General features: G+C 41.8%; 1 protein-coding gene across 1 annotated transcript in view; it reads right to left on the bottom strand.

The window, feature by feature from the left end:
- LAMA2 (laminin subunit alpha 2) overlaps positions 1-17,093 on the bottom strand; it is a 703,642-nt gene that overhangs the window by 77,496 nt on the left and 609,053 nt on the right. Inside the window, exons 45-48 of the mRNA XM_054974995.1 lie at positions 15,153-15,296; positions 13,033-13,166; positions 6,994-7,153; positions 3,515-3,639 (exon numbers count right to left, since the gene is read on the bottom strand). Coding sequence (XP_054830970.1) covers positions 3,515-3,639; positions 6,994-7,153; positions 13,033-13,166; positions 15,153-15,296 — 563 coding nt within the window. The remainder of the gene's footprint in view (positions 1-3,514; positions 3,640-6,993; positions 7,154-13,032; positions 13,167-15,152; positions 15,297-17,093) is intronic.

Below are 17,093 nucleotides of genomic sequence, written 5' to 3'. Positions count from 1 at the left end.
AAACAATTCTAAGAGAGACATATTGAACAAACATAGAACTACTCTGTAGAATAATACTTCAAGCAACAGATGGAACATAGTAGCACAAAGTAGTAAAGTCTATGGTTCCTATATCTTTACTGATGCATCTTTCTGAAAACACTTCATTTCTGTACAGCCTTCCTATCTGAGTAAAAAGCCTTCTTGAATAATTCAGTTTTGCAATTGTCTGGGGGCGGCCCCCAAGGCTCCCCGGACTGCCGACACAGCTTCCCCTCCTTTCACACTCACTCACCTGCTGGAGGGCGACACCGGCAACTCTGGCAATGGCAGGCCACCCCCCCCTGACGGTTACGCCCCATGACAGCCTCACCTGCCGCGCCAAAGGGCGAGTGGCAGTGCTGACACCTGAAGGAGCGGACGGGAGAGAAGAAATGCTGTGGGGGTCTCACCGCCGACAACAGGAAGCACCACCTCAGCAGCCTCAGAGCAGAGCAGCCACACACTACACAACCAAAAAAGCTCACCCCAGGCGGAAAAATGCAACTTTAAGCAATGTAAATGTGTAATACAAAAAATACAAGGAACATTAAGTAATTCCAAAGAACAGTAATTATACAATATTATTGCCAATAATAGCTGAGGCTAGTATAGTCCCCAATTGCATAGAAAGGGCAACGGCCCTAGTAGACATATATAACAGCCATAGTCCAACAAGCTGTCCCGGTCCAATACATGTAGAAACCGCTGAAGGTAAGCAAATTAAAGCCACTGAGGCAAAAAACGTCCCGGTCCGACGCTTGTAGGAGCCGCTGTAGAATGAGCGGGAACAGATGAGTAAGGCACTGGGCCAAACACAACAAGCCGTCTCAATCCGACGCTTGTAAGAGCCGCTGCAAGGTGAGCGGGAACGGAGAGCTGAGGCAACGAGCATAAGCCGGCCAAATCGTTCTCTTTATCTCGTTTCAGACCTAATTACGTCTTTCTTCAGGCCATAACATCTCTAAGAATGTACAGAAACAGCCCACCTCTACTTGTCTCTTGCCTGGAATACCTCATGATGAATTTGGTGACAAATTCATCATGAGGTATTCCAGGCAAGAGACAAGTAGAGGTGGGCTGTTTCTGTACATTCTTAGAGATGTTATGGCCTGAAGAAAGACGTAATTAGGTCTGAAACGAGATAAAGAGAACGATTTGGCTGGCTTATGCTCGTTGCCTCAGCTCTCCGTTCCCGCTCACCTTGCAGCGGCTCTTACAAGCGTCGGATTGAGACGGCTTGTTGTGTTTGGCCCAGTGCCTTACTCATCTGTTCCCGCTCATTCTACAGCGGCTCCTACAAGCGTCGGACCGGGACGTTTTTTGCCTCAGTGGCTTTAATTTGCTTACCTTCAGCGGTTTCTACATGTATTGGACCGGGACAGCTTGTTGGACTATGGCTGTTATATATGTCTACTAGGGCCGTTGCCCTTTCTATGCAATTGGGGACTATACTAGCCTCAGCTATTATTGGCAATAATATTGTATAATTACTGTTCTTTGGAATTACTTAATGTTCCTTGTATTTTTTGTATTACACATTTACATTGCTTAAAGTTGCATTTTTCCGCCTGGGGTGAGCTTTTTTGGTTGTGTAGTGTGTGGCTGAATTGTGGCTAAGCTCTCTACCCCCCCCTTTTTTGTATTTTTCAGAGCAGAGCAGAGCAGCAGGCCGGAGGCTTGCAGCACAGCATCCCGAGGGCAGAGGGCCACGCCCAGTGTGGGTATGCTGCCTTGGCCAGTGCTCTTCCAAGCAGAGCCAATGAGACCCGCCCCCCAGGCCCACGGACAGCCACCAATCACCCATGGGTTGGTGATGCTCCCGAAGGAGAGCTAGGCGGGGAGAGGCACAGAAGGAGGAAGGAACAGTGGGGTCAGACTGTTCAACAGCCCTTTCAGCAAGACCAGCAGGGGGAGCTCACAGGGGTGTGGTCACAGGTGGCACAGGTGGTGGGACTCACCCTGGGGGTGGGCACGTGGGATTGGGGTGGGGTTGGCACTAGGGGATAAAAGGAGGGCTCCTGACCCTGGCCGGGGAGGAGAGAGTGAGATGTCTGCCTCTGCTGTAAGATGCAGCACCCTGTGAACGGGAACCTCAGGGTCTGGGAACAGCTTGCCCTCAGACTGGAGGACCCCATTCTGTTCTGAGGCTTGTGGGGGAGCCCTTAGTAGCACCTGCATGGGACCTTGACACCCGCCGACCAGATGGCTGTGGTTAGAGCAGTTGAGTGGACCTGTCCCTTGTGTCCAGCACGGCCTACACCCCGCTGGCCAATCCGAAGGACCCGCCAGGAACTGACAGCAATGTTTGTGGAAAGCCAGTAGAGTGGGGGCTTTCCTGACCACTTCAGGTAGACCATTCCTTAAAGAGGGGGCTACCACAAAGGACGCACATGTACGGGGAGCTGTCGATTTTGCCCATGTGCAAGGTGGCATTTACAGAGGGCCCTGTTCAGATGAGTGGTTGAAACCAAGCCTTGTATCAGTGGAGAAGGATCTTTGCCTGTTTCTCCCTCCTTTATCACATCCAGTACTTTCCCAAAGGGTCTCCTGGTGCTATAAGGAAGAATTATGGGATGTGATGGGTGAAATGGGAGGTGACATTGAGGAAGAAACTTTTGTGAGCTTTAAATATTTAAAGGCCCTACTTTTAAATAATTTTCTTTAATTCTCAGTCCCCACTTTTATTTCATGTGTAAATAAATAGGCTAGATCCAGCCATCTGTCAGTGGAAGGTGCTAATCTTTCTTTTTTCCATTCACCCCTGTCATCCTTTCTCACTCCAGGAAAGCTGATTCCTAGGGTTGTGGGAAATAATCAACGAATGGCCAAGAAAGTTGATTTGTACTGAGAAGAGGAAAGGGGTGGGGGAGAGAGCAATTGCCCCTCCTGCATATTTTAAAAATGCTGGAAAAAGTTGAAGGTGGTATGAAAAGAGGAAGACCCACATGAAATTGATTAGCTCAAATAAAAGAAGCCACAGCCTTCAGTTTGCAAGACCTGAGTAAGTCTGTCAATGATAGGAAGCTTTGGAGGTAATTAACTCATAGGGTCACCATAAGAGACTTGAAGGTACATCTTCTTTCACCAGAAGAGCTGCACTCCCAGAAGAGGCAGAAGAAAATTTCACTACCTTCTCCATTTTCAGTACAGTCCCCTGACGCTCATGGCCATTAGTCTGAATAGATCCCTTGACCCAATCAATTTCCCAAGGGTTGGAAAGGACTGTATAAGGGGGGGGGGAGAGAGAATCTGTAGTTAAGTCCATGAGTCACTGGATATAACCCCATGATTCCATGTAGCATTTAATGTATTACTTTTTATCTAATAACTTTTGCAGTCTCTTACACTCTGATGATTTAAGAAAATCCTAAAATATATATGCTAAATTCTTTGTTTCATTCACCTTTTTAATATAAGTACAATTAAATTTAATCAAAAAAGCTATACATTCAATCAATGCCCCCCAAACAAATAATACACAGAATGATCTTACCTGACAGCACATCCTTTACATTCTCCCTCAATGTCTCTGAAATTCCACAGTCCTATTGGTTTGCCATCTAAATAAGTCTCTCCCATACAGCCAGTGAAAGTAGTGATTCTCACAGCATCAGATTTCTGGAAATGGAAAACATGCTGGACTGAGTTCCGAGATCATTGTTTATGGACAATGTTACAATTGCATGAGCTTTGGTTCATCAGTCAAGTAGTATTTGTTCACAGTGATCTTGTCAGCTACCTGACCCCATCTTGTTTGGCATTTCCAATTGATTTGGAACCCACTCAGCTATGAAAAGAAGAGGACACAGTCCTTCATGCTCAAGGAATGTGTTTTTCTGTTAGATTGGGAATGCTTGGCCTTCTTTGCTGATCTGTGATGGGTTATCAGTGGGTGGGTCCATTGCATCCACAAGAAGAATAATGGCCGGCTCTTCCCATGGAGGCTGTCCTCTTTGTTGGGGATCCACCAAAGATCCACCTCCTCCATCATTTCATGGCTTCTTGCTCACTGCAAAGCATGATCACCACTGAAGCTATAACACTGAGAGACTAATTTATTTCTGTTTAGTTCTGAAGAACACTACATATTGTTCTGATCTACATTTCCTTGCCCCCTATTAAAGAACATTCATGTTCAGCCTGCACATACAAGCAGCTGGATAGTGGGTACTTGGAATCCAAACCATATGGCTACTGGTCCATATGGTAAATTGTTAATCACAAAGGTTTGCAAATTTCACCACCTTACTATAAACCATTGTCTTATAAATGTATAAACCATTGGATTATTTTTGATGGACCTCAGTAAAACTGTAATACTTCCAAGAGACCCATTTATGAGCCTTCAAAGTTCTTCCATATTCAAACAGGACAATCAGGTGTTTTTTGCTACAATCATACAGGCTATTTCAAAATGTCTGAAAAAGAGACGTAACTTACTTAGCAACCACAGAAGCCACTTGACAAAGTTAAATTAGTAATATCGTATACTTTTTTTTGCTAGCAGACCAGCAATAATAATAGATTCCAAAAACTACTTGGCTGAGGTCATATGGACTGCTTGAAGAGCGTTTGTTCCAAGAGCAGCTTGTCCTTTTCAAAAGTATCCAATTTTCTTTTGTTTCACTTCATCAATATGGGCTAGTTTCTATTCCAGATATTTAGCGATTTGAGATGTACAAGCACCTGCTACTTTTCACTAAGCAATTATGAATATTAATAATATTAATGTGCAAGCATATGGAGAAGAGCAACTTGACTTTCAAAGGGAGGCATGACTTGAAAGTCTAATCATTTGGGTGATCTGTCCCAAGGTCACTGTGAATGTTTTAATTGGCAATGTGTGAATTTAATGCAGTTTCTGAGAACTTCATAGTGCATACGAACTGTGAATTCTATTTAAACTGAAGCAGAACATATTTTTTAAAAAAGCATGTTGAGAAGCAACAGGAATGTTATAAAATATATATTCATGAACATATCCTATGCACTGATCACTTAAAATGAAAATGGCAGGTGCCACTTCAGTAATTTCCCAATTGGCAACCCTTAGATATGCACAGCAGTACTCCAGATGCGTCATGAAACAGGTGGAGAGAGCAAACAGGAGGACAGGCTGCCTCATCCTCTCTGTACCAGAGAATTTAATGGCATAGCAAAGCTCAGTTTATAACCTGGTCATCCTACATTTAAAATATCAGTGGTTATAATGAGCCTCAAATCACTGATAGCAAGAAAAGGGCAAAAGGGTGCCAGAAACCTCCCCTTTGTGATAGGAAGGGGATTAGTGGATTCAAGCGCTTTCAAATTTGCACACTGATTCTCACCACTAGACATGGGCATGAATTGAAATACAAAGCAAATTTCATCACGAAATGGGTAGTTTCATGTGTCACAAAACAGCATTTTGTGGGGCCATGGTTATCATGAAATTATCATGAAATTCACGACTTTTTGGCCTGTTTCGTTAGCGTCATGAACGATTCATAATTGCAGACAGGCTGGCGCCGATCCATTGATTCCCTAGGCAACAATGGGCCCAGACTTTTTGTTGCCATTGGAAACCCCAATCATAGCCCACTTACCCTTGATTGGCAGCTCTCCTAGCCATCTGGCGAGCTTTCATTCTGCCCTGTACAGCCAGGAGCTGGGGGTCAATCCCCTAGGCAACCAAGGAGCGGGGCTTTCTGTAGCCATGGGCACACCAATCTCACCCCTCCAAACCCTGTTAGGCAGGTCTGTCAGCCAACCACAGACCTATGTCCGCGTTTTGCTGGGATTGGAGTGGGAGAGTGTGTGGAATGATTTGGGATTGTGCTTTTGGGTGCTGCTGCTTTAAAGAGACTGAAAGAAGACTCTTACTTCCAGCTCTTGGCCTTGCTGTGGGAAGGTCTTTGGGTGAGGGTGCCTTTTTTCCTCCACCCCACCCCACTCAACCCCTCACTCTGTTTTCCTGGCCCAGCTCCACCATGGCCGGTCCTTCATCCTCCTCTGATCCAGCAACTCCTGGTCCCCGTTTCAGTCATGTACTCTGGCAGCACTTCCTTTCCTACCCTTTCCGATCAACATATTGCAAACTGGGAGGTTGGGTAGAGGAGAACCTGCTGAAGTCTCCCTGCAAGTTTGGCATCTCCAGGTATGAAGGGGGCCGTTGAAATGTCCCGGGTTCTGACGAATCATGAAACTAACAGATCATTTCAGCAAACGTGTCAATTTTGTGATTCGCGATTCATGGATTGCAACGAAACATGGAACGAGAGTTTTGGGCTTTTTCTGTTTTGTGCCCATGTCTACTCACCACCTCACAGGTACTCACAGGTACTCACAAGTGAAAGAAGCAAGTAAGGAGGGTGGTGGTAGAGCACTACACAGATACTAGCAAATCAAACTGTTGCAATACTTTTCAGGCTATGGCAGCAAACAAACAAACAAACAAACAAAAGCAAACAAGCAAACAAAGCCTTTTGGGTATACCTCTGGTTCAGTCGGTAAATCTTCCTGTATATGTCCAAAGGTGGTGGAAACTATATAAATGTTGGCATGTAGAAATTATGTATTGTGAATCAAGTATGTTTTCCCATGAAAACAGACTGACAGTTTTCATGGAGAACACTTTCAACAAAGTATATTTGTTGATGTATTTAACTAAGTTATGATGTACAACATTAAACATTGGAAAGTGACATCGGCATTAAAAATATAAATCTAAAAACAGTCTCCTATAGGAAACAGAAAATTATCTTTATTTTGAGACAATTTATACTAATGTAAGATGTTTGCATGGAATCCAGAAATCACTTGCTTATGTGCAGCTTCTTTTAAGTCTTTCTGGAATACTGCTTCAAGACTGGTTTCAAGAAAGTGATCTGTCATTTATTACACTGGGCCCAATTATTATTGTTTAGTAAAAAAAAGAGGAAAACAAAAGAGAAAAAAGACAAAATGACTGATTTGGGACTGGCTAAACATTACCTTTATTTTTCCAGTGAGACCTCCAACAAACAACATAGCATTTGCATCCACATCCAGAATGGTGTAACCAGGTGGAGAAATTGCACTGAAGGTGCTTGCTACAATGCTGGCTTTAGGACCTTCCAGTGCCCGCACTGAAATTGTTCCATTTCGTCCAGTCCTTCACAAAAAAAAAGTAGAGGTATGATTACCATCAATATACTAATTAATGAACTTATGAATTGTCACAATTCAATGTTCTCATATATATGAAAATATTTTGGTTATTTCTGTACACAAGATCAGAAGACATCGCTGAATCTCAGAATAAAGGGACTGAGTGTTGAGGTTCTGAAAATGAGTAAGCCTACTGGTTTTTTCACAAGACAGGCCACAAGATTGCTGCTTGAAGATGTCCTAAACAGCAGGTAATTTTGGGGAAAAGCAGCCAAGTTTATTCTTTGCATCTGGGAAAGAAGTCTCAAGGAAACCACCACAGCAGTGTGTGGGCTAGCAGTGCCAGACCCTTACAATCTCCTCCCCTTCATTGTATCTTCCTAAAATTCCGTCAACCACCCTTTGCAGGTGGAGGGAACACTTTCTTGATACTTTTTTATTAACGACTACTTTTTATTATGGGTATTTCTTTCTGTCAAGTACCAAACAAATACCCACCATTTTAAGAGAAAGTAGTTACTTTCCTTCTTCTATAATTTATTTAATTTAAAAAGAAAAGAGATATGTCAAACATTTATTTGAAAAAAACAAATACTAAATCTGGTTTGCTTCACCAAGTAGATAACCTTACAGAATATGTAGAGCATACCCTAGTGAATATTATCTGGGAAACAACATAAATTGCACTATCATGCAAATTAGTAGCAACAGCATTAAACAATTCTAATGGTGTCTGTTGTATAATTAGACTGTAAATGAAAAGTATTACTAGAGTACAATTAGGATGTTATATTAACATAATAAAATATGAATTAGTATATTTCATAGAAAAACCTAGTAAACAAGTACAGACATCTAATTAACACTGTCTTTGGACTTCCTGTCAGATCTAATGCTAACAATATTAAAATTTTCCATGACTGCAAGGTTTCTAAATTTATTTAATTCTAACTATTCTTAGGGTTTCAATTCTATTTAAGATTGAAAGTGTAAATTGTTTTGCTGTAAATTAATGCGTTGTATCAGTGCATAATATTAATTCTGGCCCAGTAACGGTAATTCAGGCACCCTTTATACATTATAGCAGCCATTCCAGAGCCACTTTTCTGTTATTTTAATCTTTAGCAATACTCTAAAATTTACAGTACAATCCTAAGAAGAGTTGCTCCATTCTAAGTCCATTAAATCAATTGGCTTAGACTGGAGTAACTCTTCTTAGGATTGCACTTTTAAAGTACAAAATGGAGAATGCCAATCATGAGGATCCTTCCTGCCTTTATCACCACCCAATTTTTGGTCAGGCAGAGATAGTCTGGGAAGGACTTGCTTAGTTGGCCTTATCAACAGAGTACTGAACCTTTAAAGTGAATATTAGTGCTGTAAGATGCAACCATGGAAAAACAGCTTGCACACCACTCCTGAAAGATATAAAGGGAACCTCAGTCTCCATTGTTACACATCTGGAATGAATTAATCCAAGGTTTCCTTATTCTATTAAATGCCCATAGTAGTTTTATAGCTGCTCCAGCTGTTTCAGAAAGCCTGCAATCCCATGCACATTTACATGAAAGTAAGCCCCACTGAACTAAGACAATTTACTTCTGAGTAACCATACAAAGAATTTCACTGATAACAGTTTAATTTGATCTCCTTGGTATGGAGGGATCCACTGGTATCATAAAATTAAGGCACATTGCACTACAGCAACTGTCCTACTTAAATTATTTGTAAAGCTATTTAGTTTGTGAACATCAGTATATAAAAATAAAAAGAATTGACAGAACAAAATTAAATTAAATTAGGATTAATATTCTTAATCAGATTTGATTTTAAATTGATGTTATATAAATTACTGGATTCTGTTCCACATTTCTAACTAGAAGAGTCATTAAGTACTTAGTGCACACAAACACATATAGCACAGATTGGAATTAACAATATAATTAGCTTTGCAAGTCATTAGTGCTACCGCAATGTTAATTATACGAAGCATAACATTTTCTGTTCTAGGCAATACGGTTTAACACAAAGGAAAAACAAAAACAATCTTCATGATAAATACAGTACAATGGGCTAAAATTGTTTTTGTATCAAATGGAACCCAGATTTTGGGGTTGGGGGGGGCAAAGGACATGGGGTGAATAGATAGTTCAGAAGTATGTAGAGCAGGAATCTGATCACAAAGGTTTATAAATGCTGCAACCTGAGTTCAGATCCCCACTTAGCTTTCAAGCTCACTTTGCTGGAAGAAAAGCTCAGCAAAGCAACAAGAATCATGCAACTTCCTGACTTGCCTGGCTGATAACTTCTTCTCTCAAATGGTGGAGGAAGGTACAATGAGCTCAGCCATACTAGACTTAATATTAACCAACAGGGAAGAATTGGTAGATGGGGTGAATGTGGTGGGAACCTTAGGGGGAAGTGACCTGTCCTCCTTGAATTCCAGTTGCTGTGGGGGACCAAGGAAATTTGTAGCCAGACTGGTAGGTTAGATTTTCGTAGGGCCGACTTCAATGAACTCAGAGGCATGATGAGAGCCATTCCGTGGGGGAGTGTGCTGGAAGGGAAAGGAGCGAATGAAGGGTGTGCTCTTCTCAAACACGAGATTTTGCAAGCTCAAGCCCTATTCCAGCAAAACGGAAACATGGTAATGGCTCCAAGAAACTGATGTGGATGAACAGAGAGCTCCAGAATAAGCTAAGGGAGAAAAAGGAAATGTTCAGGAAATGAAGAGAAGGACAGACCTCTAAAGAGGAATATATGAGGGTTACTAGGTACTGCAGATCAGCCATCAAAGAAGGTAAAGTTCAGTATGAGCTGGATCTGGCTAGGGGGGCTTGCTACAGTAAGAAAAAATTCTACAGATATGTGAGAAGCAAACGCAAGGTAAAAGAGGCAATTGGACTGTTGTTGGGAGTGGAAGGAGAAATACTGATGGAAATAGAGAAAAGCAGATAGGCTTAATGACTTTTTTTGCCTCTGCTTTCTCCCTGAAGAACTCGAGCCCATCTAGAGATGGTAGAAGACATGAGAGGACATCTGGGTGGCTAGTAGTGGTGCACAACCCAAAAAGATTCGGGTTTCCCACTTTGAGTTTACCTGAAAACCCGAATCCGAAGTGGCATGCCCCTTCGGATTTCGGGGATTTCCAGATCTTTTCCCCACTTTGGGATCCGAAAATCCCGATCCAAAAATCCCCGAAATCTGAAGCGGCATGCCACTTCAGATTTGGGTTTCCAGGTCGCTTCGGTATGCTCCGTAAAGATCCGGGCATATTGAAGTGATGGGAAAGGAGGGGGCTGCCCCCACCCTTAAACACCCCATCCTTTAACCCCAGCCCCCACCCCACTTACCTTGTGCAACCAGGGCCTTCCCTGCTGCCACCGCTGCCACCGCGGCTGGCCAGCAAAGAGGGCCTTCTCTCCTGCCGCCAGCACGGCTGGCCAGCAGCCAGGGCCTTCCCTCTTGCTGGCACCATGGCTGGCGCGGCTGGCCAGCAGAGAGGGCCTTCCCTCCTGCCGCTGCTGTGGCCGCCACCGCTGGCCAGCAGAGAGGGCCACCCTTCCCTTCTGCCAGTGCCAGGTAAGTGGGTGGGGTGGGGAGGAAGGGTGGGAGGGAATGGTTAGGTTTAAAGGGCCCTGCCGCTTGCGAAAAGGCCCTTTAAATCTAACCCCCCAGGTTCCCCGAAGCTTCCGGAAGCAATCGGAATGCTTCAGGAGCTTTGCTTCGGGATTTCTGAATCGGGGCCAGCATGCTGGCCCTGATTCGGAAATCCCGAAACTTTCTGGATCAGGTCCAATTCGGGTATTTTACCCAAATTGGATTCCAGAAGCGCACACCCCTAGTGGCTAGTTGACATTGACAGAGAGGTTGTGGAGAGGCACCTGGCTGCACTGGACGAATAAAAATCCCCTGGGCCGGATGGTGTGCACCCAAGAGTGCTCAAAGAACTTTCTAGAGAACTTGCAGAGCCTCTGTCCATCATCTTCAAGGCCTCCTGGGGGCCTGAGGATTTACCACAAGATTGGAGAAGAGCAAATGTTATCACAATCTTTAAGAAAGGGAAGAAAGATGACCCGGAAAACTACAGACCACTCAGTCTGACTTCTGTTGCTGGGAAGATATTAGAACAGATTTTAAAGGGCTCGATCTGTAAGTATCTGAAGGACCACTTAGTGATCCGGGGAAGTCAACATGGTTTTGTTCCCAACAGATCTTGTCAGACCAACCTGGTTTCCTTCTTTGATTGAGTGACGAGCTTACTGGATTGTGGGAACTCTTTTGATGTGATTTACCTAAATTTCAGGTAAGCTTTTCATAAGGTTCCCCATGATATTCTAATGGGTAAACTGGAAGACTGCAAACTGGACTATAGGACAGTTTAGTGGATAGGGAACTGGTTAGAGGACTGCACCCAAAGAGTGGTGGTCAATGGCATTTCATCAGATTGGAGGGAGGTGTCCAGTGGGGCGCTGCAGGGCTCGGTTTTGGGCCCAGTACTTTTCAATATTTTTATCAATAATCTGGATAAAGGGGTAAACGGGCTACGCATTAAATTTAGTGATGATACCAAATTGGGAAGAGCGGCAAACGCCCAAGAAGATAGATTTAAAATTCAACAAGACCTGAATACTCTGGAGAAGTGGGTGGTCGTGAACAGGATGCAATTCAACATAGGTAAGTGCACAGTATTATGCGAAAGAGATCTTGGGGTAAGATTTCAATGCAATTTCGATGCAAGGGACATTGCATCGAAATTGCAGGAGGTCATAGTCCCTCTCCGTACAGCCTTGGTCAGGCCACACCTGGAGTACTGTGTGCAGTTCTGGAGGCCTCACTTCAAAAAGGATGTGGACAAAATCGAGAAGGTGCAGAGGAGAGCGACAAGGATGATCAGGGGTCTGGAGACTGAGCCCTACGAGGAAAGGCTGAGGGCCTTGGGAATGTTTAGTTCGGAGAAGGGGAGATTGAGGGGGGACCTGATTGCTCTCTTTAAATATTTGAAAGGCTGTCATTTGGAGGAGGGCAAGGAGCTGTTCCAGTTGGCAGCAGAGGACAGATCTGAAGCAATAGGCTTAAATTACATGCAGAAAGGTACTGGCTAGATATTATGAAAACCTTTTTCACGTTCAGAGTAGTTCAAAGGTGGGATCAGTTGCCTAAGAAGGTGGTGATCTCCCCTTCACTGGCAGTTTTCAAGAAGAGGCTGGATGAATATTTGTCAGGGCTGCTTTAGGCTCATCCTGCATTGGGCAGGGGGTTGGACTAGAAGGTCTGTACGGCCCCTTCCCACTCTGTGATTCTGTGACCTCATAAATCACTTGCTCTCAGCCTAAGCTACCTCACAAGGTTGGTTTGAGGATAAAAATTAGGACTGTTAGGACAGCAGAACTATCTTGATCTCCTGGAGCAAGGTGAGACAAAAATGTACTATAGATAATATACACTGTGAAAATTCTGGAAATCTATGGCTGGCTATCAACTTTCTGTATGTTAGAATAGATAGATGTTTGGCCTAGCCAGACAGGACTTTTTTAGTCTCCCTGCACAGAACATTACACAAGAAAGGCAGAAAATTCAGAAAATACAAGACTGCACCCATTTCATTCATGAAGCATTTCTCATAGACTAGTGTACAATTCAACATAATGTGCTAACATTATAAAAGCTAAAACAATGTTCACTAACCATCTAAATTTTTTTTTTACTGTAGATCATCATTCATCAATTCCATTTCTAAACAACTCTTGTATCTGTATATCTACCTTCTATGTACACATTTAATTTAAAGGTAAATGGAAATTGAAACATATCTCCATTTGATATTATAACACAGTTGTGGCATTTGTGGCTGGAGAAAGACTCATGGGAAAAAATACTTGCCTTGATGCTTCAATTCGGTACCAAAATCCATCATCTATTGTCAAATCTGGATAGTCAACACGTCCAACACCAGATCCCACATCCCACAAAAAATCCACTTTGCCTTTACGCATTTCTATGGCCAAAAAGTCAGTCTAGAATAAAACATTTTTTGTCAAAAATCAACAATACAAATGAAATTAGTATATTACTTGTGAGCAAAATCAGTACCAATACTAGAACTAAGAAATAGGGCATTAGTAATAAGACATGAAAATATAGAGTGAAGACCCCCCCCCCATACAGATTCCTTAACTCTCAATTTTCAGAAAGATATTTTATATAATTTTATAATGAACTACATGCCATATCTGACTATGACAATATATCCTACTTTTGGTGGTGGGATGTGCCCTCAAGTCATAGCTGACTTTTGGCAACTCCTGCTGGGGACTAATAGAGGTGGTTTGCCATTGTCTGCCTCTGCCACTCTGGTCTTCTTTGAAGGTCTCCCATCCAATTACTAACTAAGGTTGACCCCATTTAGCTTCCTAGATCTGATGAGATTGGGCTTGCATAGGCTATCCAGGTCAGCGCATCCTATTTTTTAGGGTCAGTAAATTATATTTCTCAGAACACGTTTCTCACTTCATTGGCTTATTCAACATAATTTGACTATGTAATAAAAATAATGGGCATGCTATATCATACTGCCGGCACAGCATCAATACATAGAAGGATTAATATCTCATTTTATAGAAACTTGTCTCCAAGTCTCCTTTAGCATATAAGTAGAAATGTGCTCATATACAGCATGCTGGACCAGAATGGGGATTGAAAGATCTTTGTGTATCTCCCCATACTTCAAGGTCAAGTAATTTGCAGTGGGCTGGAAGCAGTTACTGTATGATATATGGGTGACATGCAAAGAACACGAGCATCTAGGACTATACAAATCATAGCATACAAATCTTTTATTCTGCTAAGAGCCTCTTTTATCAACTGCAAGGTTACTAGAAAAAGCAAAATATTTTAAAAGTAAAATATTATTAGTTTAGCAGTTTTTATTTTCTTCTCTTAAATTAGTGAAAATAAAGATTGTAAATGTTTCAACACATGTCTAACAACAATAACATTAATATTGAAGATGTTGATGGAAAATGTGGTCTAAAATATTTCAAATTAATGAATAAAAGTCATTTATTTAGTAGGTCTTGTATATTGTCTAATTCTCTTAGAAACACTAAGAGCCAAATTAAAAGTTATGGAGGCATGACTCAAGTGTTACAAACCATTTCCTACAAAAAAGGGGTAGTTGGGATTTGGGAATTTAAAATGTAGCATGAATAAACGGGTGGAGTTCAGTGCTAAACTTTTTCCTAGTTCACGCTTCTTTTCTATAACCAGTTCACCTCAAGTCTTCTCTAAGGGAGAAGACTTCTGATCTCAGGCTCCTAATCAGGTGAAAAAAGGCTGGAAAGAAACAGTATTTAGGAAAAAATAACAGGTTTGAAAAATCTTCCTGTCTTGCAGATCTCTGTATATTGATGCACAGTTTGTAAAGCATATACCATATTCTAACACATAGCTAGCTATATGCCAATGGGACCATGAAAATAAGAATCTTTTACTACTAGTAACTGTGAAAGCCTTGACTTGAAATCATGGAATAGAGTGAGATCAGACAACTAGTTGCTTGAGATTTTCCTATGCAAACCTCATTAAAATGGGGCATGCAAGAGTATTGTTGAACAAATTCTATGGATTTCAGTCGACTCGCACAGAAGAAGTATTTTGCCCTTTGCTTCCAAAGAAGCAAATTTCACAACACCTGAGTGGTACAAACAAGACAACACTAGTCATTTTTAACTCCAGATTTTATATCATTAATGTTGTTGAACCAGATTTTCCATAAACACCAAACACACCTGCTAGCTGCATAATTTTGACAGCCTGTAACAACTGAAAAGGTGGTTCTTTTATTTGCCTTTACTGCAAGCTACAATAATTATCTAGCTTTCCATAGTCCCCCTGGTGTTATGCTGCAGCATTGATGACATTTTCATTTCTACATATGTTAAGATGTCAGTGAACAAAGCTTACTAACATTCTCACAAAAGGAAATAGAAATCCAGACTTACAAATCTGTTACTTCCAAGATAAAAAAGTAGATTGTCTGCAACTGTTGTCTTTACATTGAGAATAACAGTGTTGTAGCTTCCTTTCTTTATCTCTGGTCTGTATGTGCGAATGCAGTTGCCTCCAGAAGAAACAGAAACTTTAATCTTAAAATGGGAGAGGGAGAACAGGAAAAAAACCTCAGTTTGTGCAGTTCATTATGGCCTAGGAAACTTTTAGATGTTACTAAATAAAAACAAATGGATTGTGTATTTGTTTTGTTACTTCTTTGTCGTATGTTCCTAAGCAGACTCAGAAATGCTGAGTTTTGTTCATATTTCTGAGCACAGTACCAAAGTGAGCATTACAGCCTGAGTACCAAAGTGAGCATCATAGCCTGCCAATTCTTGTATGGCTGAGCCAAGTTTCCTTGTTACATATCTCCTCCTACCTCTCCTCCCCTCCCTTTCCTCCCGCTTCCAACTTTTTAATGTGTCGTAGCTGCTGCTTGTGATGACAGTGGCAGCAGGCAACTGATCTGTGAGTGCGTGGACACAGAAGTCTCCCCTTATATCACTCCTCTTCTCCAATGCTTCAGAAGCTGTTTCTGCAGCATCTGGGCACTGTATCTTTGTGACACCCTGGGACGACATTTCGCAGAGTGCACTGAAGCACAACACTTTAGACATTGCAAAAACAGAATCTGAGGTGCCAGGGAAGGGAGGGAAGAAGGCAGGGAATGACAGACTCTGCGCTGTTGGCCTGTCAGGCTGGCTGACCACCCACCCACCTTTCTGTCCTGACAGCTCCCACATAAACCGGGTCCAACAGCAATCACATTAAGTGTATGGTAGTGTTGGGAGAAGAGGACGAGAAAGGCAGAGATTACTACATGCCTCATAACCTTTTATGAAACTTTTTAAGCTCAGGCTAGGGCTTTAAATAAATTTGAATTGCTTGCTGATTATTTTGTCTGACTGCCTGAATTTTTAGAGCCTGACTCTAAGTGGGCTCGGCTGGGAGAAGTAAGGGTTGACACCTCTTTAATGACAACTCAGTTGTGGAATATATTCAGAAGTAAATAGCTAATGAACTCACAAAAGTAGGCAAGTACACAGTCTAGGGTCCATCTGTTACCTTGCTTTTAATGCAGGCTCCTCTAAAGCATAGTATTTGCATTAGTGGAATCTTTCACATATTTTAATTCTACTGGCAGTTGTTGCTAATTCTGTCTCAGAGGAACTTTTCTAACTTCTAAAACTAATTATCTAATACTCATTAAGGGTTCACTTGGTACTTACAGAAATATTATTGCCATTATGAACAGAAGGCTAGGGCTTTTATGTGATTTTAATAAAAGACTCAATAAGGTCCAAAAGCATTTGTTTTTCCAAGTGTACATATTCTTGTTACTAAACAAAGCAATTTCATTTGACTTTTCAAGTTTATGAAAATAAAAGTTGACAATGGTATGTGAGTATCATGTTCAAAATGTGAAGTCTTCTGTGACCGAAATGGCTACAGTGATTTCTGTAAACGACCCCTTACTAATCACACATACATTTGATCTTCGGTGGCATAATTGGTTACATGATACAACATGGGGAAAAGTCAGATTGTACGTGTGAACCAGCTCTAGAGAAAACTGCTAGAAAATGTACACCAGAGGGACATTTGGTAAGGACGAGTTCAAGTGAACCTACATGAATGTAGCATCTTGTCTAACCCACAAAACAATTTGTTTTGAAAGAAGATTTATTAATTTCAATATGTGAAAATGAACAGAATCAATTAAGACAATATTAGTTTTAGGTATAGTTTTAGGTATATGAGTATGTGATACATTTATTTTGCAGTCCAGAATGATTAAGAGCCAGTTTGGTGTGGTGACAGCCAGTTTGGTATAGTGGTTAAGAGCGCGGGACTCTAATCTGGAGAACCAGATTTGATTCCCCACTCCTCCA

The sequence above is a fragment of the Eublepharis macularius genome, chromosome 1 (assembly GCF_028583425.1).
Source record: "Eublepharis macularius isolate TG4126 chromosome 1, MPM_Emac_v1.0, whole genome shotgun sequence".
Lineage (NCBI taxonomy): Eukaryota > Metazoa > Chordata > Lepidosauria > Squamata > Eublepharidae > Eublepharis > Eublepharis macularius.
The sequence above is the reverse complement of the archived record's forward strand: the minus strand, read 5'-3'. Positions and strand labels throughout refer to the sequence as shown.